Consider the following 27119-nt stretch of genomic DNA (forward strand, 5'->3'; position numbering starts at 1 on the left):
CAAAACTGTAAATCAACTATACTTCAATAAAATTTTAAAAATGAAGATTTTCAGAAACTAACAGCATCTTATCATGGTAATTTTCAACTCAGATACCATAGATGTGCTTTTACAAAATAAAAGCATTTGCCGTACCAAAAAAAAAAGAAAAGAAAAGAAAAGAAAGAAAGAAAGAAGGGACACTGACCATCTCACAGGACGGATGGGTTAGAGAAGCTGGGGTATAAGGGCATATTCTGAAACATATCGAGCTGGTATCAGCCCCAGCAGCATCTATCTCTCAGTACCCCCACTGAAAAAGAGAATTCTAGGATGGAGCAATTTATAGCACAAGTCTTATAGTTTGTCTTACCAGGTCACTAAGAAATGGGCAAATCAAAAGGCAGGTAGCACTCATGGGAACAGAGAATTACTGCAGACGAGGGAGAATCCTGAAACTCAGGGAAGATTCTGAGAAGCTAGAGGAAGATTATGGACACAGGGCCAAGGAAGTCCCCTCATTTGCTTCCTGTCAACCCCACATCTCTTAACATACACAAAGACAAATCACATGACTGTAAGGTGAATCATTTATTGACCAGGTAGAGGAAGGTCTTATTCATGGTACTGTTGTGCTGAATATGGCAAAGAGAGTTAGAAATTTGCAGGAAACTTTGCTTTGTGGTGAGCTGATGAGTCTTCCTAGATAATTAGGGGAGATCCTGAAGATGAGGAGTTGATGCCTTCACGTGCGATAGTGATGGAAATCGGGTCACAGAACTTGTCGCAAGATGATGTGGGGACCATGGAAGAGAAGATCCTGGAGCCCAAGTGAGGTGGCACTCACCCAGTGCTAAGTAAGCTGACGAGAACAAGAACAACGAGACTCATTAGGTGCTTCTTGGATTGAACTGGGGACAAAGAGAATTTCTATTACAAAAAAAAATGTTGAAGAAATAGTTATCAACCTGCATTCTAACCCATGTTATTTGCCAGAATAGGGGTAGGGAGGGTGTTAAGTAAATGACTTTTTTTTTTTTCTATTGCTGATCCCATCTTAACCTTCCCCCACTTGAGTCTATGAAAAGAAAAGAAGCAATGAAGGATCTTAGCAATGCCATCCTCAGCATTGGAAGTTTTAAAGAATTTTTGACAAATTGAGGAATCATGGCGAAAGCCATAGCAATCTTTCACTAAGTGCTTCCTTCATGGAAGCCATAGTTGCTAATGAAGCCCCACAATAAATCTGAGGCAGGAGACAGATGAGGAAACTCAAGAGTCCATTTTCCAGGTTGGAAGACAACTGGAAGGTCAGACAACTCTATTCCCAGATTAGAAGTTAAGGATGTGCAGGAAGAAAGGAAGAGATTGAAGGAAGAAAATTTTTCTATAAATTGGAGGGTGAGATGGTCCTCTGGGCTTGGAAGATGGACCACAAACACAGAGATGTATTTGAGTTTCACACTCACACCCTTTTCCCATTTAAAACTTTAAGTCATGATTTTTAGCACATTATCAATTACTGAGCCCTTTTCTCCAGCATTATATCCACACAGTAACTCTATAAGGTAGACATCATTGTTTCCCTTTTAACTGCTACATCATTTGCTCAAAAAGCTCATAGCAGGAGTGGATCCTGAATGCAGGTCCTCCAACTCCAAATTTCAAGCTCTCCCAAAAAGCTTCCTTACCAAATTATTTTTATTGTAATCTTTGGACATAAAACCCTAATGCTTTTGGGAGGCACTGATCCCTGAGCCAGCCCCTCTCCAGCAGAGCTCACCAACCTGGAGGCCTGGGCCACTCCACTCCCTCGGGCCTGGAGACAGTGATCTACAGAGGCAGAGAAGAGCACATTCAAATACCAACCCTGGTTTATTTCCCAGAATGAAACCAGATGATTCTCCAGGTTAGGGCAAAGGGGACTGACTGGGGTATTAACTTCTCTTGGATTTTTCCCTTCAGGAACATTCCCATTCAGTAAAATGGGAATTTAGGCAGAGAAAGCCAGAGAGATCTCAACTTAACGACTTTGGTAATATGGAAACATGTGGAAATATGTTTTCCTTAACAATCCCATATTTTTGGTAAATTTTCACAAACTTTTTCATGATTTTGGGCTCCCGTCTGGTTCTTGGGCGTGGGAAGAGTGACAGTAACTGCTTTGTCTTGTTTATTGGTCACTGAGTCTCATCAGAGGGGCGGGGCTCCAGCCAGACGGGAAAATGAATGGTACTGACTGGGTGCTTAGGCAGAAGTCTTGGGGATGAAAAAATAACCTATCTTGAATTTTTTTTTTAAATGTAATCTCTCTTTATTTTTTACGTCTTCATTGGAGTATAATTGCTTTACAATGGTGTGTTAGTTTCTGCTTTATAACAAACTGAATCAGTTATACATATGTTCCCATAACCTGTCTTGAATTTGACATCTTTAGGATATCTTTCTGGCATGATGAGAGATTCATCATGTTCCCAACACTGAGCCTGAGAAATTTTACCAAAGGTGAGCATCTATCTTCAGAGGAGGAGAGATGTCATCCCAGGATAAGATTGGGAAGACCACTCTGTCTCCAGGCTTCCTTCCTTCCCCAGTCTCCCCACCCCACGATGAGTGTCAGCATGAAAATACTGTACCGTAGAGCTCCAGCAGTTGGAATGATTCATTGTTGTTGACATTCATGAGATAAAAAATAATATATTCAGTATAGTTTGTTTGAAGTATGCGAAATTTATTGTCTTCATCATCTGTGGAGGAAACAGAACACAGCTCAGAACTCCTCTGGTCCATGGGAAGGAAGTGAAACCCTTTCACTTCCTATTCTCTCCCACAAAACAAATTCAAGTGCATATCCTGGAAGAAATAGAGAGTGATATCTACTGCCTTCCATTTGCATCTCTCTGGGATTCATGAGGCAACTTCTAAGGAACGCGGGTAGACTGACAACTAGGGGTAGAAAAATTCAGCCACAGCAGCAGCTTTCCCTCTATCATGCTCCCTGAAACTCACCTACCCTCCCTCAGCCGTCTCTGCCAACTGTGTGTCTCTGTCTTCTCTATAAGCCCCATTGCATTATATACCCAGGGCTGTGTCCCGAATAATGTGCTGTGGCAATGGCCCTCAGACATCATCAGAAAGCGGGCAAGGAATGAGAAGCTGTCCTGCCAAGTTACTTTTTTTTTTTTTCTGCCAATTTTCTTTTGTGGCAAGAGGTACATGTGACCAAACTGCCTTCTATACCTGATGGTACTGTGTGCCAGGCACTGGCTTTTACACACACATTTCTCCCAAATTCAGGATATCAGCTATTAGATGGCCCCATTGTATTACCTAAACAAGCCTATCAGGAACTGACCAAGGTCCTGAAGATACTGGGGTTTAGCAAATTCCTTGCAGTTGGAAGTAGAATTTAGACAGACCTTTCTTTTTTGCATACTTACAGGTAACACTATGTACACCATCCTCTCCTGCTTTGTCAGAAAGCAAAGACATTTCAGTACATGCTCCACTTACCCTGTAAAACAGAATGAGCTGATGCCCAAGAGATACTGATGGCGCTGGCTCCTTCACACTCTACCTGTAACTTGAGTTTACGATTCCACTGATTAACTGTTGAACATTTTTGGGTATAATTTCCAAAGAACTTTTATTTACATTATTCACTTTATTTGCTGCTTTGAGAATGAGTCAACTACTTCTATCACTATTACTCTACCACTACTTCCCACTATTACTATTACGATAGCTACTCGTCTAGAGAATTAGCTGGGTTCTTACCATGTGCCAGCCTCTTAGATATGTGCCTTACGAACATAACCGCACTTGGTCCTCACAAAAAACCATGAGAGACAATTATTATCATCTTCTTTTACTCTAGGGAAAATTGGGGAAGAAACAGATGAATTTTCTTGGTCACATATATAGATTCAAGAACGAGATAGGCTGTTGATTCTGAATCCTGTGCTCTTAACCTATGCTGTCTTGCAACACTACTTATGATTCTGATACCCCTCTACCCCTTACCTCCTCTACTCCCGTTTAAATTCATGCCTGTCACCAATTCTTATCTCTGAATCTAGAAAAGCCACAGGTTCACCAAACCCGAAATCAGTTAGGTACAGGCCCAGAATGTATGTATACGTGTGTGTGTGTGTATATGTGTGTTTGTGTGTGTTTAGAGGTCCAAGACCATATTCAGGCTTCTGGTTTTTCTTTCCCAAGCAAAAAACCCACTTACTTTGTATGAAATTTAAAGAACAAAGAAAAATTTTCCAAGGCATGGACGTGCTCCACAAAAACTCTCATGCTACCATTTTCTTCTATTTTTCTTCTATCTTTTCTTTGGCGTCTGAGGCCAAGAGAATGGAATCTCACTCCCCTGAAATCTGCAATAAATCAATAAAATGACTGGGTGAGAAAAGAGGAAAGAGATACAACATGAACACTTGTCTCCTTGAACTCTGGCCTGTGGGCCAGGACTCATCACGGTGACGTGAAGATGAAATTAGAGCTCAGGTCAATTGGCACCACACACCTAGGACTCTTTCAACTGTCCCTCCAGTGAGAATGGAGGTCCCCAAGTGCTGTCGTCTTTTAACATGGCACAACTGCCCTTCGTCTAAGGTCTGAAATCACCCCTTTTGCCTAATATGTCAAGGAACTGCTGCCCTCCAGGAGGGTCACCTTGCCTCAGAACCCTCCAAACCACCCCCCAAAATCCAAAGTCACTATTCTCCACTGTCCCTACCTTTGAAATACTGAAGTTGCTTCTCACAACACCAGGGTTTCCTTCCTTGTGGGCACAGACTAGAGTCAGCCCCAGACACAGCAACAGCAACTTCATCTCGGCAGGGGACAGCGCTGTCTTCTCTGCAGTCACTGGGAGTGAGTCTTTCCCTGACGGCGGCTCCTCTCCCCAGGGCCTCTGTTTTTATATCTGTTCTGGGTCCAGTTTTTTGCCCACAAGTCACCACCTTTCCTCCAGGAAGTGGGAGAACCCATATCTGAACCCAAGACTATCTGATCCCAGAGCCCCTATAATTATTGACTCCATGACACAGGTTGAGGCTTGATGTCTTTGGCATGAAGGACAGATGGAAGAGGAGTAAGTACTGCTTTAGACCCTCAGGTGTGTCTGGCTGGTAGTTATTACTGAAGAAGCTGCATGTAGATTTCCCTAAAATGTGACGCTAGGGATGTAGCTGTGAGCCTGATCAAGGGAAGGGCAAGTAGCAACTCTCTCTTGGTCCAAAAATATTTGATGAATGAATGGATAATTTGAGGAGTATTGCTCTTCTAATAAGGAATTAGGAGATGCTTCCGTACCAAAAAAGCAAAAACTATGCCCTCCCATTTGTGGCCGCAAGTTAAGTAGCTGGTCACCAACCACATTAAGACTTCCTTGCCCCAAACCAAAATACTGCACAGAGCATTTTATAAGTGACCCACGGGGAGGGTGACAGTCTGCCAGGAGGCTGAGAAACAATTAGCCTAAGTCATGACTCAGCATGGGTCAAGGGCTTATGGAGTCCATATATGACCAGATAACAATCCATTATAACAGGTAACTTGATTGAAACTAACAGCTGACTGGAAACGGACTTAGTGACCTTGTCTTTAGTCCCACTCTTAATTAATTGAACAAATCACTCATTGAGAAAGCCAGTAGGAACATTCAAGCCATCTTATATAATAGCAAGACATAGTCAGTGCCGAGAAGAATACCAAGAAATAGAGCTTATTTGATTCATGCGCCACATGAAGTACTCCTTGGTCCCTGGCACCCGGGGTGATTATATTCTGCTGGTATTGGCTCAAATCCAGTTCTAAAATATCCATTCTCTTCACTGATGAAAGGTTGCTTGGAGCTAACAGCATCCCATCTGTGTCATCTGGGTCCTTCGGAAAACAGATCCTGAGACAGATTTAGGAGTATAAAAGGCTTACTGGGAGTAACACTTGTGAAAGGAAAAAGGAGGAAATGGGATTAGGGAAGGGGAGTTGCCAGACCATGACATAGATCTGACAGTCTCTGTCAGCCCAGCAGGGATCTCTGAGCGTGTGAGAAGAGTCCTGTGTTAGGCAGAAATGGATGGGACCTTGTACCACAGTCTTGCACAGTCATTGGATGGGGCCACCCCAAGAAGACCACTACCTCAGCTCAGGAGTTGAGGCCGATCTGAACCAGTTAACAGTGGTGGCTGTGAGCCAACCACACTCCTCAAGGCTGCACAATGAGCCCTTTCGTGAAGAGGGAATCTGAGCAATACATGCCTATGTCTGGCACACCATCCTAATATCCAGAAAGAGGCAGTCCTGTCAAAAGGGATCCAGAGTTCTCTTCCCACATGGGTTAGGGGTGGAAGCAGAAACCCTTTCCTTCTTTTCTAGTTTGAAATTTCTACCACAACATGAGGGTTCCCTGTAGGTAAGAAACACAAGGATAACAGTGATTGTCACCTCCAGACTCACTCATCAAAATTGAGCAAGTACTTACATACACATGGGCCCAGGTTACCCAGAGGTCCATCTGGGACTCTCCTGGTAGCACATCAGTTGCTGGTCAGTAGTAGGACCAGTTTATTCCAATGGTACTGACACCACCGGGCTTGGGGAGGTTGGAAGAGAGTTTGGGCAGTGGGAAGAATAATCATAAGTCTTGGATTCTGTGCCCTTTGGGAAAGGGTTAAGGAGCCCCAAAGATAAAAATCATTCATGTAACCATTTTGCCATAGGCTGGACCTAATTTGAAAAATAAGAAAATCTGCTTCATATCATCAATGTAAGTGTCTCATGGAATTATTTATGTAAAGAGCTTGGCATATGGACAGCTACATGTAAAAGAATGAAATTAGAACATTCTCTAACACCATACACAAAACTAAACTCAAAATGGATTAAAGACCTAAATGTAAGACCAGACACTGTAAAACTCTTAGAGGAAGACATGGGCAAAATACTCTCTGACATAAACCGCAGCAGTATCTTTTTGGATCCACCTCCTAGAGTAATGAAAATAAAAACAAAAATAAACAAATGGGACCAAATTAAACTTAAAAGCTTTTGCACAGCAAAGGAAACCATAACCAAAATGAAAAGACAACTTACAGAATGGGAGAAAATATTTGCAAACTATGCGACCAACAAGGGATTAATCTCCAAAATATACAAACAGCTCATGCAGCTCAATATCAAAAAAAACAAACAACCCAATCAAAAAATGGGCAGAAGATCTAAGTAGACATTTCTCCAAAGAAGACATACAGATGGCCCAAAAGCACATGAAAAGATGTTCAACATCACTAATTATTAGAGAAATGCAAAGCAAAACAGCAATAAGGTATCACCTCACACCGGTCAGAATGGTCATCATCAAAACGTCTACAAATAAATGGTGGAGGAAATGGAACCCTCCTGCACTGTTGGTGGGAATGTAAATTGGTACAATCACTATGGAGAACAGTGTGAAGGTTCCTTAAAAAACTACATATAGAACTACCATATGACCCAGCAATCCCACTCCTGGGCATATATCTGAAGAAAACCATAATTCAAAAAGATACACGCACCCCAATGTTCACTGCAGCACTATTTACAATAGCCAGGACATGGAAGCAACCTAAATGTCCATCGACAGATAAATGGATAAAGAAGATGTGGTATATTTATACAATGGAATATTACTCAGCCATAAAAGAGAATGAAATAATGCCATTTGCAGCATCATGGATGGACCTAGAGATTATCATACTGTGAAGTAGGTCAGATGGAGAAAGACAAATACCATATGATATCACTTATGTATGGAATCTAAAAAAATGATACAAATGAACTTATTTACAAAACAGAAGCAGACTCACAGACATTGAAAGCAAACTTATGGTTACCAGAGGGGAAAGGTGGGGCAAGGGAGGGATAAATTAGGAGGTTGGGATTAACATAGACACACTACTATATATAAAATAGATAATCAACAAGGACCTACTCTATAGCACAGGGAACTCTACTTAATATTCTGTAATAACCTATATGGGAAAAGAATCTGAAAAAGAATAGATACATGTGTATGTATAACTGAATCACTTTGCTGTACACCTGAAACTAACACAAAATTGTAAATCGACTCCAATAGAAAATAAAAATTTTTTCAAAAGAGCTTAGCACAGTGTCTGGCACATAGTAAGTGGTCAGTTAAGGGAAGCTAATCATATTCTTTACTTTTGATCCCATTAGTTATTCAACAAGCAGTCATCGTTGGCTTACTATGTCCAAGCTCTGAGAGTACACTGTTGACAAAAATAGCTCAAATTCCTGCCCTTACTGAGCTTCTACAGTGGTCCATTTTCTTTTTAATCTTCACATTCTGGATCCTATAAGGTCAGGAGCATGACCTGAGGAAAAAGACCAAACTAGGTGCCTCTCCTTTAATTGTAGCATCTACAAAAACCCCTGACTTCTTTCTTCTTTTCCTCATGCTGCAACCCCTTCTGGAAAGCCCTCCCTTCTCTGCCTGTTCAAATTTTACCCTTCCTCCAAGGCCCCGCTCAAGAATTCCTTTGACTCCCCAGGGCTCACTCTTCTCATCCTTTGTATGTCCCCACAGCACCTAGAGTTTCACGCTTACTTTATAGCGGTCCGTCACTTATTGGATTGTGCTACTGTCAAAACATAATTCTCAAAGAGTTAAAGAACATAACTCTCATACAACTATATAGCGAGCCTGTGTCAAAGATTTAATGTTAAATCTTTTTTTTTTTTTTTTTGGCGGTACACGGGCCTCTCAGTGCCGCGGCCTCTCCCGTTGCGGAGCACAGGCTCCGGACGCGCAGGCCCAGCGGCCATGGCTCACGGGCCCAGCCGCTCTGTGGCATGTGGGATCCTCCCGGACCGGGGCACAAACCCATGTCCCCTGCATCGGCAGGCGGACTCTCAACCACTGCGCCACCAGGGAAGCCCTAAATTTCATTTTTAAATCCCACTGAGTGACAAGGATGCCAGGACAATTAAATGCCAAGACAATTAAAAGAACAGTCTTTTCAACAAAGGTGCTGAGAATACTGAATATTCACATACAAAAGAATGATGTTGGACCCATACTTCACACCATATATTAAAAAGTTACCTCAAAATGGATGGATCATAGACCTAAAAGAGCTAAAACTGTAAAAGTCTTAGGAGAAAATATGTAAATCTTCACAACCTTGGGTATAACAAGAGGAAACACAATAAAAGAAAAATAGGTAAACTGGACTACATCAAAATTGAAACTTTTTGTGCTTCAAAGAACATCATCAAGAAGTGAAAAGACAATCAACAGAATGGGAGAAAATATTTGCAAATTAGATATATAAGGGTCCAGTATCCAGAATATATAAAGAACTCTTAAAATTCAACAATAAAAAGATAAATAACCTAATTTAAAATGCCTGAAGAATCCAAATAGACATTTCCTCAAAGAAAATATACATATATATTTATGTATATGTATATAAATATATATATATTGTTATGTATATGTATATATATCTATCTCACAGAAAAAAACAAGTATTGACAATGACAGGGGAAAATAAGAACCCTCATATGTTGCTGATGGGACTGAAAACTGGTACAGCTGCTTTAGAAAATAGTCTGGCATTTCCTCAAAAGTTTAAACACAGAGTTAACATAAGACTCAACAATTTCACTTCCTGGTATATATGTGCAAGAGAACTGAAAACATGACATTACAAAAATTTATATGTGGAAGTTCGTAGCAGCATTATTCACAATAACAAAACAGTGGAAACAACCCAAATGTCCATCAATTGATGAACAGATAACAAAATGTGGTATACCCATACAATGAAATGTTATTTAGCCATAAAGAGAAATGAAGTAGTGATGTGTGCCACAACATGGACAAACCTTGAAAACATAATGCTAAGTGAAAGCCAGCCACAAAAGACCACATATTCTGTGATTTTATTGAAATAAAAAAGCCAGAAGAGACAAATACTCAGAAAAAGAAAGTAGATGAATAGTTCCAGGAGCTGGAGGGAGAAGAGCAATGGAGAGTCACTGTTAATAGGTACGGGTTTCTTTTTGGGGTAATGAAAATATTCTGAAATTAGATAGTGGTGGCAGTCACACAACTCTGTGAATATGTTAATATCTGAATTGTACTTTGAAAAATTGGATTATGTGGTATGAGAACTATATCTCAATAAAGCTGTAATTTTTAAAAACTCTACTGAGATTTTGATTTAAGCTTGCAAATCAAAGATAAATTTAAAACAAACTGACATTTTTATACAATTTTTCTAATCGTGCCTCTTCATTTATTATAATATTCTATGTCCTTTAGAAACAAATTTATCCTATAATCATCTCTTGGAATTTTTTTTTATTCCTGGCATTTTTAGATTTTTTTTTGGTCAATACTGTGACTGTCACTTTTTTCCATTACATTTTTAATTTCTTTTATTTAAGAAAGCTTTTTATTTGGGCATTGTTGATAATATATATGTGCCCTACTAGCTGGATTTTCTAGCTACCAAATATATCATCTCATGATGTCAGGATTTTTTCTCTTCCTTTTAAATATTACTGGCTCAGAATTTTGTCTCTTATTGAATTACCTGAGACCTGTAGAACATTGCTAAGAGTGCTGACATTAAGCATCACTTGTCTTGTTCCTGCTTCTGATAAGAACATTCTAGTTATATGCAGTGTTTGGTAGGTTTCTGGTAAATATCTCTTATCAATTTAAGGAAGTTTCCTTCTATTCCTAACTTTAAAACAATGCCAATGACTGTAGAATATTGCCAAATCCTTTTACTGCATATAGTGTAATACAGTCTTTCTTTATTAACGTACGTTTCTCCTTTTGAACTAGTCTGGAAGTGCTATGACAAATATCAGTATTAATTTTACTAAACTGCTAGATTTGACTTGTTAATGATTGAATTAGAAAATTAAACTTCCCTTTTATCTGTATTTATATTCCTTTCCTTACTCCTAGATATAGTGTTTTCTCCTTTCTTTCCCATTATCCTACTTGCTAGTATATATTGACTTATCAAATGTACTTTTTGTACTTAGTTTATTAATGTATTCTTTTATCTTTATTAATGAATTCCTTTTTTATTCTTTGGGATTATATTATTATTTGGTTGCCTATCTTTTCAAATTGAAAATTTATGTTCCAGTTTTATTATTTTCTAATAATTGCATTTTTTCTGTTTGGATTTATTCTTTAACACAAAACTTACTTAGAAAACTATTTTTAATTTCTAAATAATTTGTGGTGCTATTTTCAGTTGTTGTTCTTTTCTTTTATCTCACTGTGGTAAAAATATATAAATAAACAGGGAAGGTTTGAATACTTCCCTCAGGGAGAAATTGTTGAAATTTTCTTTGTAGCCATATATATAGTCCATTAAAAAAATATATTCCAGGACTTTCCTGGTGGTGCAGTGGTTAAGAGTCTGCCTGCCAATGCAGGGGACACGGGTTCGAGCCCTGGTCTGGGAAGATACCACATACTGCGGAACAACTAAGCCCGCAAGCCACAATTACTGAGCTGGCATTCCACAACTACTGAAGCCCATGCACTTACAGCCAGTGCTCTGCAACAAGAGAAGCCACCACAATGAGAAGCCCACACACCACAACGAAGAGTAGCCCCCGCTTGCTGCAGCTAGAGAAAGCCTGCGAGTAGCAACAAAGACCCAACGCAGCCAAAAATATAAATTAAAAAGAAATTTTTTTTAATTCCATGAATACTGGAAAATAATGCATATTATCTCTGTGGAGGAAAGCATTCTTATCTATGGCTTAATTAAACTTGTCAAAATTTAAAATTCAAACCCTCTATAAAGGTGTTACTTTAATATTTAAAAATAAGATAAGAACTACTAAAAATATTATATATAAACAATTTTTATCATCTATCTAAAACTTCTGTGTATCTGAAAAGGCTTTAATTATAAACAAATATATACATTGGTAATAAATTATCTCTAAAACTAATTTCCTAAATGTCTTTAAAAGACAAATTTCAGTTTTAGAGATGACTGTTTCCATTATAAATTTTTATATCAATGATAACACATTTTTCAGATGAATTACAAGAACAGTGTTTCTTCTCAGTACAAACACTATAATATTGAGTAAATGAGTATTTTACCTCAAGTTTTTCTTGCATAACAATCTTAAGAGTTTTTTACTACTGTGAGTGCTCAGGGTTAAGGGATGACCTATGGCTGCAGGCTTTCCCACATTCATTACTCTGATAAGGTTTCTCCACTGTATGTGTTCGCTTATGTTTAGTAAGGGCTGAGCTTAAGCTGAAGGTTTTCCCACATTCATTACACTGGTAGGGTTTCTCTTCTGTATGAGTTCTCTGATGTCGAATTAGTGATGTTCTATAGTAAAATAGTTTTTGACATTCATTGCATCGATAGGGTTTCACACCAGAATGTATTTTTAGATGTTCAGTAAGGTGTGCACTTCGGCTGAAAGTTCTTCCACATTCCTTACAAACATAAGGTTTCTCTCCAGTGTGAGTTCTCTGGTGTTCAGTAAGATGTGCACTCCGATTAAAGGCCTTTCCACATTCATTACACTCATAGGGTTTCTCTCCAGTATGAATTCTCTGATGTTGAATGAAGGCTGGGGTATGGCTGAAGGCTTTTCCACATTCATTACATTTGTAGGGTTTTTCTCCTGTGTGAGTTCTCTGATGTCGGATTAGTGATGAGCTGTGGCAAAAAACTTTCCTACGTTCCTTACACTGGTAGGATTTCTCCCCAGAATGAATGCCTTGATGTTCTATAAGATGTGTGCTCCGGCTGAAGGTTTTCCCACATTCAACACATGCATATGGTTTCTTTCCAGTGTGAATTCTGTGATGCTGAGTAAGGGCTGAAATATGGCTGAAAGCCTTCCCACATTCATTACAAGGATAGGGTTTTTCTCCAGTATGTATTCTCTCATGATTTCTAAGGGATGACCTATGACTAAAGGCTTTTTCACATTCATTACACTCATAAGGTTTCTCCCCAGTATGGACTCTTTGATGTTGAATAAGGTTAATGCTCTGACTAAAAGCTTTTCCACATTCATTACATTCATAAGGTTTCTCTCCAGTATGTATTCTTTGATGTTGAATAAGACTAGTGTCTTATTCACTAGTGAAGGATTTATCACATAGTTTACATTTACGTTTCTTTCTCATACAAATTTTCTCAGATTCCATTAGTACTGAATTATGGGTTTACATTTAAATTGTTTCCAGAATAAGGTTTGAGGTACAAATGCATCCTTTCTTATATTTAAAATTATTTTTCATTTACAAGTTGCCTTTAAAAAAAAATCTATTGAAGCAGAATTATGTTTTAAGCTCCACTTGTGTCATAATTATGAGGTCTTTATCTTCTAGAAACTCTCAGTTGTTTAAAAGATTTGAGCTGAGATTTAATATTTCCCTCAAACTGTTATATTCATGATTTTCCTCTTGAATTATTTTTCCCTTATAATTTAATTTTATTTGTGTTTCTCAAATTGGTTATTGAATTCCAATTCTTCTAATGTGTAGAACCATCATTTGAAAAATGTTCTAACATCATGCCATGACACTATTTGTTTTTCAGAAGCTTTCTGCTTTGGAATTAATGCTCTGACTTTGGATATAATATTCAGGATTAAGCAGAAGACAACATTTCTTCCCTCTGGAATATAAAGGGGAAAACAAAGCTCACTCATCAGTTACAGAAAAATATATAATAAAAATAAACCACTGCTGATAAAACAAAAGATTATACAGTATCGGTTCTGATTAATATGGAAGTTTAAAGAAGGAAAGGATTAATATAGATAAGTGTGGTAAAAGAAATGATAGCACTGAGACAAAATTCATAGTATAATTAAAAATAAAGATATAAAAAGTACATGACATGACAAAGAGTCAATGATACTAGTTCAAATATATGTCTTTGGAAAGCAGAGGAAAAAATAAGAGAGGAAAAATGAAATGGAATCATATAATAACAAATTCTGACCAACAGAGAAATGTCATGTAGTAGGAGAGAGAAAAATTGAAGTTTTCTGTCATAGTAGCAACACGATAAATGTGTGATGTTTTAGATGAAGTGCTTGTTAATTTCATATAAAGTGGATAATAGGGGACTTCCCTGGTGGCGCAGTGGTTAAGAATCCATCTGCTAATGCAGGGGACACGGGTTCAATCTCTGGTCCGGGAAGATCCCATGTGCCGCAGACCAACTAAGCCCATGTGTCACAACTTCTGAGCCTGTGTGCCACAACTACTGAAGCCCATGCCCCTAAAGCCCATGCTCCACAACAAGAGAAGCCACTGCAGTGAGAAGCCCACGCACCACAACAAAGAGTAGCCCCTGCTCACCGCAACTAGAGAAAGACCACACACAACAACGAAGACCCAACGTGGCCAAAAATAAATTAAAACAAAAATAAATAAATAAAATGGATAATAGAATAAGGCTATCAAATTCAGCAAGAAAGTATAATATAAATGACATGGGCCTGGATTAGGATAATAGAAAAGAATTTAGTATAGGAGTAAATCTAAAACATAAAAAGGAAGAAAGAAACAAAAATATACTAACATTGATCATGAGGAATTTTTACAAAATGAGATTCATAAAGATACTTGGTTTCTAGCCAAAAAAGCTGGAAGTAATAGTGGTACTTCCCCTAAGTGGTACTTAGAGGAACTAATAGTACCAATAAATACTGGTACAAATTATAGAAATACTGAAGAAGGAAAAAGAGGCTACTTAGAGAAATTTGGTGATTTCACTTTTTACCATATTGAGTTTAAAGTGATTTAAAGTGAAGTGGGACATTCAAGTAGCAATATACTCTAAGCATGGAAACTATGGGGAATTCAAATGAGATACGTGAGCTGAAAAAATAGATCAGGGAATTAATGACATGGAAGGACTATTTTTGAGGATATCAGAATGCATGGTTCTTTGGGATAAAAAATAAACAAGTAAAATATAAACCTTAAAGACATGCATTTGTGTTAGGGAGGAAGTGAAACTAATGAAAAAGCACTTGGAAAGAGATTAAAACAGAAAATAATCTAGCGATGTCACACAAGCAAAGACAAAATATCAAATGCAGCTGAAAGTTTGAATATGGAAAGGACTAAGAACAGATCTCTATCAAGAAAGAATTCAGGATTCAGGGGTCTCTTCCAAATAATTTTAGTAGAAAAATAGATGATAAGAGTCTAACTTCAAAGATTAAAGTTGAATAGAATTGAGGCTGTTAGGTATGAGTAGAAAAGTTTGATAATGAGAGCAGAGAATAAAATTAAAAGGTAAATAAAAGAGCATCATTACAGAAGATGTTCTTTCAAAAGTAAGGAAAACTTTTTTTAAAATAAATTTATTTATTTTATTTATTTATTTTTGGCTGTGTTGGGTCTTTGTTGCTGCATGCAGGCTTTCTCTAGTTGTGGTGAGTGGGGGCTACTCTTCTTTCTGGTGCGCAGGCTTCTCATTGCGGTGGCTTCTCTTGTTGTGAAGTACGGGCTCTAGGCGCGGGCTTCAGTAGTTGTGTCATGCAGGATCAGAAGTTGTGGTTCACGGGCTCTAGAGCACAGGCTCAGTAGTTGCGGTGCATGGGCCTAGTTGCTCCATGGCATGTGGGATCTTCCTGGACCAGGGATCGAACCAGAATCCCCTGCATTGGCAGGCGGATTCTCAACCACTGCACCACCAGGGAAACCCAGAAAAACTTTTGATATCTAAAATTCGAAGAGGGAGACACTGAATTATGAAATAATCATTAAATCAAGGTCCTAAAACAAGTAGAAAATAATGGAGTCTGGGGTACAAATAGAGAGATTCATTAATAAATGAAAGAGGGGGGCTTCCCTGGTGGCACAGTGGTTGAGAGTCCACCTGCCGATGCAGGGGAAACGGGTTTGTGCCCTGGTCCAGGAAGATCCCACATGCCGCGGCTGGGCCCGTGAGCCATGGCCACTGAGCCTGTGCGTCCGGAGCCTGTGCTCCGCGACGGGAGAGGCCACAACAGTGAGAGGCCCGCGTACCACAATAAATAAATAAATAAATAAATAAATAAATAAATAAATAAATAAATGAAAGAGGGTTATCCCTCCCTCTGAGATCACAAAGATATGTGAGAAGATGAATAAAGATATGTAGAAATTAAGTTGAATGTTGCTCCCACTGGGTGAACTCTGTTTTATACACAGATAAGAGGGGGCTCTGCACAGTGGGCACTAGCCAGCATTTCCAAATCTACCACCTAGTACCAGTATCATTGGTACCACCACCACAATGGACAGATGAACTATTATTTACAAGGATTTCTTGCGACTTGCTTGTTAGTTATCTGATTCTTTCTTGGCTAAGTATCTTGTGACATTTCTCCATTTTTTCCTCTGTTATCTATTAATATGGTTCTTCCTACTTAGAAGATAATATCTGATTTGAAAAGCTGATGCTCAGAATCTTGGTGAAGGATATGGGCTTGGGTGTTTATGATGGCTCTCAAAATTGTATCCTAAATTATCTTCAGGAACTATGAAATGTAGGAATGTTGATGCTGCTAAGGCAACATAATAAAGTTATCTATGTACAATATTTTGAAGAAAAGAGCAATCATCTGTTTAATAATAAAAGAAATATCTTGTCTCCATGCACAAATAAAATTTTAAGATCTCTGGTCCCTAAACTCAAAGCCCAGCTCAGATAAACACTTGTAAATCCCATAATCCCACACATTTTGACGTTTGAAGAAAAAGTCATGGCAGTCCCTAGTAATTACAAAGCTATACTTAACCCATGAGACAAGGCTCCTGCAGTTGTTATCACTTATAGTATCTGACAGTGGTTTGATTCTTTTCATTACCACAAGGTAAAGTCCACTGGCACACCCTTCAATGCCACTGGTTCCCAGAACAGCAAACAAATACCTTCTAAGGGATCATTCATGCAACTACTTATGAAAGAAAGAGTAAAGCTAATAACTCAAAATGACAAAGTAGAGGGCTAGGAAGTTGTTCAAAGAGAGTTCAGGGTTCTAAAGTTCTAGATTCAAGAATGGCCAAAAGTACTTATTTGGTGCCTACTATATATCTGTTGAGAGTATACAGAAGCAATTCTGAAGTTTCCCTACAAAAACACTGAAAATAAGAAATTATCTATCTATCTATCAACTATAAAAGATCAATCAAAAGTAAAGTGATGGGGCTTCCCTGGTGGCACAGTGGTTGAGAGTCCACCTGCCAATGCAGGGGACATGGGTTCGTGCCCCGGTCCGGGAAGATCCCACATGCCTTGGAGCGGCTGGGTCCGTGAGCCATGGCTGCTGAGCCTGTGCGTCCGGAGCCTGTGCTCCACAACACGAGAGGCCACAGCAGTGAGAGGCCCGTGTACCGCAAAAACAAACAAAAACAAACAAACAACAAAAAAAGTAAAGTGATGGTAACAGAACATAGAAAAAAGAGGTGTTAGAGATACAAAAAATGGTAGGCTCCTCCTAGTCACACAAAACCTGGAAGAAAAGAGACTAGCACCAAATACTAGCTAGATCTGTTTATCTCAGTAAGCAGGTAGAGTTTATTGTGGGGCTAGAACTAATATGATACCTTTATCTAAGAGCTTTACATATTTGCATCACACCATTAACTCCCTTTGGTATAACTGCACATTTGCCAAGCAAAATTAGGATTAGAATTTTGTTTCCTTTTTTTTTCTTTCTTGCCAGACAACATAAAAATATGAATTCCTTGGTAGTTCTGGATCTTAATGTAATATAAATCCACTTTCCGTTTAACTCATCGGTCACTTGTAAACTTACATGGTTAAATCTATCTCTACACTAACTTCAAGTTTCTGAAACTGCAAATATGAGGATCAGACCATAGGTGATAAGTAATTCACCAAGATAAGTGCCACAGTGAGATACCTCAGATGTCAAACAGCTAATCAACTTACCCAGAAAACGCTGATATCACTGTCTGTCATATTTCACACTGCAATATAACTTCCCTTGTGCTACCCTCTTTAGGTAATAGGACAGATAAAACAGATACAAGATTTGATATTAAAAGATATGTCCTCTACTTGGAAAGAAAAGTTTAATGGAGACTTGGGAGGAGCTTGAAAACAAAACAAGCAAAAGAAAGCTCTAGAGGAGTAATAAACTGACGCTGAGGATACACAGCCACTTTTCACCTAGAGGACCTAAATTCTTACCAATTCTGGCTGAGAATCCAAGACTGAAGCCGCACAGAAGGCCACTCAAGAAGGGCAAAGGAACCAGTATAGATTTTGGCATTTACAACTGGCTAAAGTAACGTTCAGGATGGAAGGGACCTCAAACACATGACCAAATTCTTCTTCTTCTTCTTTTTTGCCACGGCATGTGGCATGCGAGATCTTAATTCCCCGACCAGGGATCAAACCCACGACCCCTTCAGTGGAAGCACAGAGTCTTAACTACTGGACAGCCAGGGAAGCCCCGACATGACCAGATTCTTCCCAAAGAATCTGAATTTTTAAGCTGTATGGAGTGGGGCTCTGGAGAGCTAGGCTGAAAACCTCTGAATGTCAGAAGTAAATCTCCCACAATTTTTCAGGACTGAGGAGACAAAGAGCTGCCACATTTTCAGTTGAGTGCCCAGGAGGGCCACATCCTAGGAAAGGAAGCAACCAAGAGGTAAAATAAATCGTATCAAAACTGCAACCCAGCACTAACTCAGCTTGGCTGAGATGATCCTATCTACTTTAAAGAGAAAAAAAGAGAACTCTTCCTGGTGAAAGATGACATCAGCTTGAACCTCTATGGTGCTTTTATCATGACAACAAGCACATAATCAAAATTTAGTAAACAGGGCTTCCATTGTGGTGCAGTGGTTAAGAATCTGCCTGCCAATGCAAGGGACACGGGTTCAAGCTCTGGCCCAGGAAGATCCCACATGTTGCGGAGCAACTAAGCCTGCGAGCCACAACTACTGAGCTGGCACTCCACAACTATTGAAGCCCGCATGTCTAGAGCCCACGCTCCGCAATAAGAGAAGCCACCGCAGTGAGAAGCCTGCACACCACAACGAAGAGTAGCCCCCACTCACCGCAACTAGAAAAAGCCCGTGTGCAGCAATGAAGACCCAACACAGCCAAAAATTAATTAATTAATTAATTTTTTAAAAAAGAAAAGGAAACAAAGGTGGATCTATTAAAAAAAACAACAACACTTAGTAAACATACAAAGTGTTAGTACCACTGACCAATATCAAGAGAAAACAAAATAGAAGGATAGACAAAGTAGAAAAAAGAATGAAAAAGTTTAACAGCAATTTGGAATCAACCAAAAGGAATCAAATAAGCATTTAGAACAGAATACCTGAAATTAAAAACTCAATTGGATGGATAAAACAACAGATTGGGCTAAGGGAAAGATCAATAAAAATAAGCAAATTGAAGAACAGAGGTTTAAAAAAAAAGACTAAGGATAATTTTAAAAAGGATTAGAAAATATCATAGCCAAGAGGAGTCTAAAAAGAAATGATGACTAAATATAACATGGTATCTTGGACAGGATCTTAGAAATAAAAAAAGACATTAGGTTAAAAACTGAGTTAATGTGAATAAAGTGCAGACTTTAGTTAATAATAATGTATCAACCTTCATTCATTAATTGTGACAATGTACCAAACTAATGTAAGATGTTAATTGGGAAAACTGGCTGTGAAATATAGGGAACACTCTGTACCCTCTTTGCAACTTTTTTGCAAATCTAAAACTATTATAAAATAAAAAGTTTATCAAAGAAAACAAAAAGTTATCCCATTGTATTTCAGTTAATCTCCTGTTTCACCACAATTTTCCTATAACTTATGTTTTTCTTTTGACCATTATTTAGTCTTATTTTATGTTTTATTTCCTGATGATGCAGTTTACATAGTTCTTTTCATATATCTTTTCATATAAGCTTATCTCTTTTAAAAAAAGGATTAGAGAGAATTCCCTAGCAGTCTAGTGATTAGGACTCCAACTTTCACTCATGGGGCCCAGGTTTGATCCCTGGTAGGGGAACTAAGATCTCACAGGCACCAGTAAAAAAAAAAGGATTGGAGCATAAGGGACCTATGAGACTTACTCAAGAGGTTTAACATGCGTATAACAGGAGTCTCAAAACAAGAGGAGAGAATAGAAATAACACAATAATTGAAGCAATAGGATGGAAGATATTCCCAACTGATGAGTTATAGATTCAAGAAGTCCCAAACCATAAGGAAGCTAAATCTAAAGAAAAGCACACCCAAGGATATCATAGCCAAATTCTAAAATCAGAGGCAGAGAACAATCTTAAAAGCAGTTTAAGAAACAGGCACAGGGCTTCCCTGGTGGCGCAGTGGTTGGGAGTTCGCCTGCCGATGTAGGGGACGAGGGTTCGTGCCCCGGTCCGGGAAGATCCCACATGCCGCGGAGCGGCTGGGCCCGTGAGCCATGGCCGCTGAGCCTGCGCGTCCGGAGCCTGTGCTCCGCAACGGGAGAGGCTGCAGCGGTGAGAGGCCCGCGTACCAACAAAAAAAAAAAAAAAAAAAAAAAAAAGAAACAGGCACAGTAACTTCAAAGCAGCAACACTGCTGACTCTCAACAGTTGAAGAGAATCAATTGAAAAATCCATGTTTTGGGGTGAAAAGCACTCAATAATTTAAAGATGCCAGTTCTCTCTTGTTATGAGTTAAATGTGTCCCCCACTCCAAAAAATTATATATATATATATATATATACACACACACACACACACATATATATATACACACATGTACATATATATGTACACACATGTACATATATATATATATATACACACACATACATATATATATCTCCTTACCCCTAGTACCTCAGAATGTGACCTTATTTAGAAAGGGGGTCACTGCAGATACAAGTTAAGATGAAGTCACACTGTAGTAGGGTAGGCCCCAATCTAATATGACTGGTGTCCTTATAAGAAGATGATTATGCAAAAACACAGAGACACACAGGGAGAGTACCATGTGATGATAAAATTACGCTGCTGTAAGCCAAGTAATGCCAAAGACTGCCTGCAAACCGCCAGAAGCTAGGAAGGATTCCCCTACAGGTTATAGAGGCAGCATGGCCTTGCCAACACCTTGATTTCAGACTTCTAGTCCCCAGAACTGTGAGACAACACATTTCCATTGTTTTAAGCCACCCAGTTTGTGGTACTTTGTTACAGCAGCCCTATGAAACTAATATGCCCCCAACTTAATATATATAACACATATTTTTGAAAAAGGAAAAACATGCGTATGAGGGGAGATTTGTCCATACTAGGTAACAAAACATACAGCTACGTTAATTAAAACATTGTATTACTGAAACAAGGATAGACTGAAGGAATAATAAAACAGAACAGACTCTAGAAATAGGCCCATTATTTATAGGGACTTAATATATGCTAAACAGGGCATTTTGAATATTTGGGGAAAGAAGGAAATTCAAATGATTTGGGACAACTGGCTTACCAATCTAGGGAAAAAAATAAACGTACCACTGCTACCTTATAAAAATAAATTATAATTGCAATAGACATTAGGAATAAATCTATAAAACAACCAGAAAAATATCAGAATATTTTTATAATCTTGCATGAGAAAGTCCTTAAAAATATATAAAACCTGGAGATTATATAGGAAAAAGCTCTCAGATTTGACTACACAAACATACAAGGCAATCAACAAAATTAAAAGTGAAAAGTCATACTGGGCGTAAATATTTGCAACTAATAAAACAGAAGAGATCATTAGTTATATAGAGTTCCTACAAGTCAGTTAGGAAAACATAATGCAATACAAATATGGGCAAACGATATGAACAGGAAATTTACAAAAGAAACACCAATGACCAACATATAACAAAATTTTCAACCTCACTTTTAATCATGGAAATGCAAAGTAAATTATGTTTCAAACATCAAATTGGCAAAAATGTTAAAAGCATATAATATCCAGGCTGTTTAAGCATGTGGGGAAATAGATGCTAAGCCAAAATAGCCTTTGTAAGAGGAGGAGATCTTTCCCAGGAAGGACACTTATTTATATGTATTAAAGTCACATTACAATCATACCAGGTTCATGATAATAATTTATTCTTATTTAAATTATATATTAATAATAATTATGTTACCTGCAAAAATTAACTCACAGCCCCTTATATTTCCCCAATTACTACAGTCATTATACTTCAATGTTCTACTTCCAATGTCTTGTCTTCCTTCCTTAGACTTTTAAGTTTCTTGAGGACAGTTATATAGGACTAACTTATATACTCTTTTGTCCTCAGGGCCACACACAGAACCTGGCATATATTACATAACTAATAAGTATTTCTTGAACTAGTGAATGTATAAAATTTTCTCTTGATTCCTAATCAAGTGGTCTTTGTACTACAGCGTGCTGATAGTTACCTGCTATCTTAAAGAAGTGGGATTCAAGACTATTTTTTTCTGTGTCTCAACATTGTATAAAAGTATCCAGACTGCCTCAAGATATTGCTATAAAGTTCAGAACCGGGTAGGCTTTAGGATCCTGAAATATCATTTAATCGGTCCCCCTTCCTCTATGTAGACCTATCTCCAGCTAAACCATTATTAGTTACATTTTTCGATTCAAGATTTTTGAATGTCTTCTAACTGCAAAGCAAAGTTCGAGTTAATGTTTCCTGTGGTCAGCTCTTACAGTTCTGTGCAAGGACTATGACCAGTTCTTTGCGTTTTTTTTTAATCCCCATGTACTTAGTAGAGTGCCCCTCACACAGTAGCTGTTTTAATGCGTACTCGCTGATGAATAGTCTATAAACTGATATTTACTCCTTTATCAGTTTAGGCTCTGGAAGCCTGCCTATCAGAATTCTAAACTGTATTTCTGCTGTTGTTGCTGAATCTGCGGCTTCTGGATCTGAGTTGCCAGGCAGAACCCATGAATACCCACCAAAATGTGATTCTAGACCCTGTCTTTCTTACTTTCTGATATACTGGCGACCTGGCATCTGTTATTAAAAACGCCCTGTGGTTACTATGCTCTCAACTCATAACCACCCCAGCAATCAGTCAGGCAAAGATGGGTGACTGTGCTAATCCTTGCCAATCCTTCAGACCATCCAACTGTGAATTCTTTGCTTTTTCAAGGCTGACTCTGATGCTGTTAGAGCAGTAAAGACAAGAAGATGAACACAAGGACCAGATGCTAGAGGCTCCTGCTTTCTAAACCTCACAACTGATGTCATAATGTCAGAGTATTTGAGCTAGAAAGAGGCTCAGGAAATATTAAGGTTAATTTCCTTAGTTTCTCCAAGATGTGCAATTCAAGGCAACAGTCACAAGAGACTTGCTTAGGTCACACAGTTAGCCACTGGCGGGCTAGGACTACAGCCTCTACCCTATTCTTGAGTTCAATATTATTTCTCTCCACTTAAAAATAATCCAAACACTATTTCTGAAAAGAAAATGAAAAGAATGGCTCAAAGAATAATTTTGAATTATTAACCAAATTCATAGAGGGAAACAAATGATTTTTAAGTTATTGGTTCAGAATTCTGTAGAGAGATTTTATTAAAAGAACACTGAGCCATTCAAATCACTGAGTCTTTAGAAAGACATGAATACATTATAAAGTAAATGTTTAGGGACTTACCTTTATTTACTTTTAAATAAATTAAAATTTATTTAATAAATAAATTTATTTATTTATTAAAAATAATAAATAAATAAATGTTTAGCTAATGATTATCATGATAATGTATTAGCTTTTAATCAAATAGGTAGATAACTATAAACATTTAAAATGGAAAGCCTCGTGGTTGACAGATGCAATTTATTGTCTGTAAAGCAAATTTATATTCACTAATGACACTGGACTATGTTTGCAATTGAAGTGAGATCAGATACATTTAAATGATCTAAACCCAGGTTGAACATATACATACCAGAGCTTTGAGAATTGGCTAAGATGTCTTTTCTTAACATTCTAAGTTTGAAGTACACTAAACTGAAAATGAGACAGGATCTTGGAAAGCGGTGAGCAACAGAACAATAGGAAGAGATATTTATGAAAAGGAAGGAAATCCTGTGTGTTTAATTCTCTTCCAATGAGGTTATAGTTAAACGTTTAATAGAAGCTCCCTTGTAACGGAAGAATGATAAAGGCATAATATAGGTGTAAAGATTTCTTCCAGAGCAAATTAGTGTTGATGGATATTAGGTCATTTACAATTTTTAAAAATCAGCGCTTCATATTTGAATTTTTCTATTTTTCTGGAAAAATTAATGCTGTCCATATACCCAAATAAACAAAAAATATATACAAATGACAGACCAGGAATTTTGCCCAATGATTACCCTAGGCACTGTCCTGGGTAGGTGAGAGGAAGTGGAATCTAATGCACAAGTAACATTTAATTGGAAATAAATTAGAGCACAGAGCTTTTCTCTATAGTAACAGAAGGGAGGACAGACTCTACGGAAATGTTTCCAGGAAGGCTGGTGGATGTGGTGGTAACTTTGGAAGTTTTTTTCTGCTTGTTCTCTTCTCTCAGTGAAATAGAAATCAGGATCATCACTGAGAGTGAAGGTGGGGGAGGGGTTGAAGGCCTGATGTGAGTGAAGTGTCAGATGGTTCCCTTAAACAGCAGGAGAATGAAGGGAATGAGGAAATCATCTTTCACCTGGATTACTGCCTTAGCTTCCTAACCAGTGTCCCTAGTCTCCTCTTGATCCCCTACAGTCTGTTTTCAACAGAGCATCCAAAATGATTCCTTTAAAATATAAGTCAAATGATGTCACTTCTCTCCTCAAAATCCTCCTGTGAAAATTAGTTAATTGTATGTAAATTACACCTCAGTAGAGCTGACTAAACAATAACAACTACAACCACCTCCCTATGGCTTCCCTTCTCACTCAGAGTAAAAGCCAATCTCCTCCAAGTTGCCTGCATAGCCCTGTGTGATCTGGACCCCTCTTACCTCTGTCATCTCAACCTCTACTATGCTATGTCTTCACTCCTCTGTCCACAATGGCCTCTTTGATGCTCTCCACACAGGCTAAGGACATTTGCACCTCAGAGCCTTTGCATTTGCTGTTTCCTCTCTCTGGGAATTTTTCCCCTCCCAGATATCTGCAAGGCTCACATCCTCATTTTCTTCAAGTCTTTATTCAATGTCACACTATTAGAGAAGCCTTCCCTGACCCCATACATGAAAAAGCAGCTGTCCCAGGCCCTCCCTAACATCACTACTATAGTGCAGTTGCCTCCAACAGCCACCATCTGACACACTGTATATTGTTTATTGTCTGTGTGCTCATCCTAGACCGGCAGTTCCATGTAGGTGGGGACTTTGCTTTGCTCACTGGAGGTATCACCAGTGCCTCAAAAATTACCTGGCTTTTGCCTTTAACTAATATTTATTCAATGAATGAAAAAAAACCCTTTCCTCCCTCTGGGCACAGAGATATTTCAGGAAAGAAAAAATAAAGCCAAGTTGATTCACTTGTATGTTTTATGTGTACAAATTTGCCAAATAGGCTCAAGAAAATATGCTATCTGGAGTTAAGTGTGAGATGGGAGATTCTGCTGTTTCCTCAGTCTCGATTCTCACAATGCTCTCATAAATGAGCATTTTGCCAGGGTAAGAGTTATCTTAATGTTTAAAGGATATATTTGGGTACATTTATACATACATTACTGCATGGTTATATACACACAACATGTACATATAAATTATAAGCAATATAAGAGAATTTCAAGGGCTATTTAACTACATGTGATTTTTCAAACTGCAGATGTTAACTTTAGAAATTAAACCCAGCAAGGTAAATACAAAAGGCTTGAAAAGTTTTGCTCACCAAAGACACGTAATCAGGGGCCAATGGTCAGGTCCTCCTTCTTAATTCCATCTTATCCAGTCAAGTAGAGACTTAAGAAAACAGAGCTGCAAAAGAAAAGGGGCCCTCAGAAATCAGGATTGCTTTATGGAACCCCTATCTAACCACCTGGATGTAACCCAAACCCTCCCTAAAAATAAGGTCAGAATGAGTCTAGGAACAAACTTCTTCCCTGCAGAGTACAAAGGGAAAGGCCACTGACATTGCTGTCTGGGGCTCTGACACCGTCACTATATTCTCAGCAGTGTCTAGGGGCATGGCTCCAATCTTGCGATCCAGACACAGGGTTAACTCCAAAGCTCTGGCCCTCTCAAGATGGGTGATACCTACTACATCAGTCCTCTCCCGTTTATTAATAAAAATAGTAATATTTGCAAAGCATTTTAAGTTGTTGAAAGCTCATTCACACACAAATGCCATCTCAATGAACAACAATCAACAGCTCTTCATTGCGCACAGAAAGTAGGGAATCATTCCCACAGCTCTTTACAGAAGAGGCTTCAGGAATTCACCGAAACAAAACAAACAAAAAACTACCTCTAGGCGAGGTGCATTTCATTTAAAAGAGCAAAGAATTGGATGTCCGGAGCCCTAAATTCTAGGGCCACTTAGTTCCTAGATCAGTTTTCCTGCAATTTCCTGCCAAAGTCCAGGATGTCCGCCCCTCCCGTCCGGGTATTTATCTGCCCGATCGATTCCATTACTGCCAAAGCCCCCAAAGCCCCCAGCTCTGTCCTCGAGATTTCCCACCCCCCAGCCTCCCACCCAGAAGTGAGAGCCCAAATTCTTGGCCCTTAAGGCGGGGAGGCACAGCTAGGGCTCTGCCTCCCTCTAACCCAGAGACAGCCCTAGACCCGCAGAACACCGATTCGGAGTACAGGTCACTACTTCGCACTCGACTCCAACGAGAACCAAACACCAACCCCGACGCCCTAATCTCCGCCTTTCACCCCCACCCCACCCCGCCCCAAACCAAGCCCGACCAAAGCATTCTCTCAGGCCCCTCCAGCCCCACCTCATCCCTGGGGTGGGGACGTTATTCCGAAGCTGAGTCCTCCCTAACTCCCACCCGCGTGCACAAGTCGGGTTAAAAACGAGCTCACCAGCTCCACCGAAAAACAAAGGACTCAGTCGGAACCTGCAAACCAACAAATGCGCATGCGCCCTCA

General features: G+C 38.8%; 1 protein-coding gene across 3 annotated transcripts; it reads right to left on the bottom strand.

Annotated features, from left to right (window-relative positions):
• Positions 1–471: 471 nt before the first annotated feature.
• LOC307189420 (salivary lipocalin-like) lies at positions 472–27082 on the bottom strand. Of its 3 annotated transcripts, none has more exons than XM_079927480.1 (7): positions 26966–27082; positions 25912–25997; positions 4217–4364; positions 3420–3493; positions 2616–2726; positions 1767–1812; positions 472–832 (listed from the first exon to the last, which is right to left on the bottom strand). In XM_079927480.1, exons 3-7 carry the CDS (start codon positions 4282–4284, stop codon positions 823–825), a joined length of 309 nt encoding a protein of 102 aa, XP_079783606.1. In that variant the 5' UTR covers positions 4285–4364; positions 25912–25997; positions 26966–27082; the 3' UTR covers positions 472–822. The 3 variants fall into 3 exon arrangements, with proteins under 3 accessions (XP_079783606.1, XP_079783605.1, XP_079783604.1); XM_079927479.1 differs by having other exon boundaries at positions 472–841; XM_079927478.1 differs by having other exon boundaries at positions 472–890.
• Positions 27083–27119: the final 37 nt, after the last annotated feature.

Source organism: Stenella coeruleoalba, assembly GCF_951394435.1.
Source record: "Stenella coeruleoalba genome assembly, chromosome: 7".
Classification (NCBI taxonomy): domain Eukaryota; kingdom Metazoa; phylum Chordata; class Mammalia; order Artiodactyla; family Delphinidae; genus Stenella; species Stenella coeruleoalba.

Bases quoted from the DNA above. Each gene is read 5' to 3' on its own strand.
- LOC307189420 (XM_079927478.1), bottom strand. From the start codon at position 4,284: ATGAGAGTTTTTGTGGAGCACGTCCATGCCTTGGAAAATTTTTCTTTG. The intron at 3,494-4,216 runs GTAAGTGGGTTT...TCTGTTTTACAG, and splicing joins TTCTTTAAATTTCATACAAA to GGTAAGTGGAGCATGTACTG. The intron at 891-1,766 runs GTTGGTGAGCTC...CTTTGTCCCCAG, and splicing joins GGAGTGGCCCAGGCCTCCAG to TTCAATCCAAGAAGCACCTA.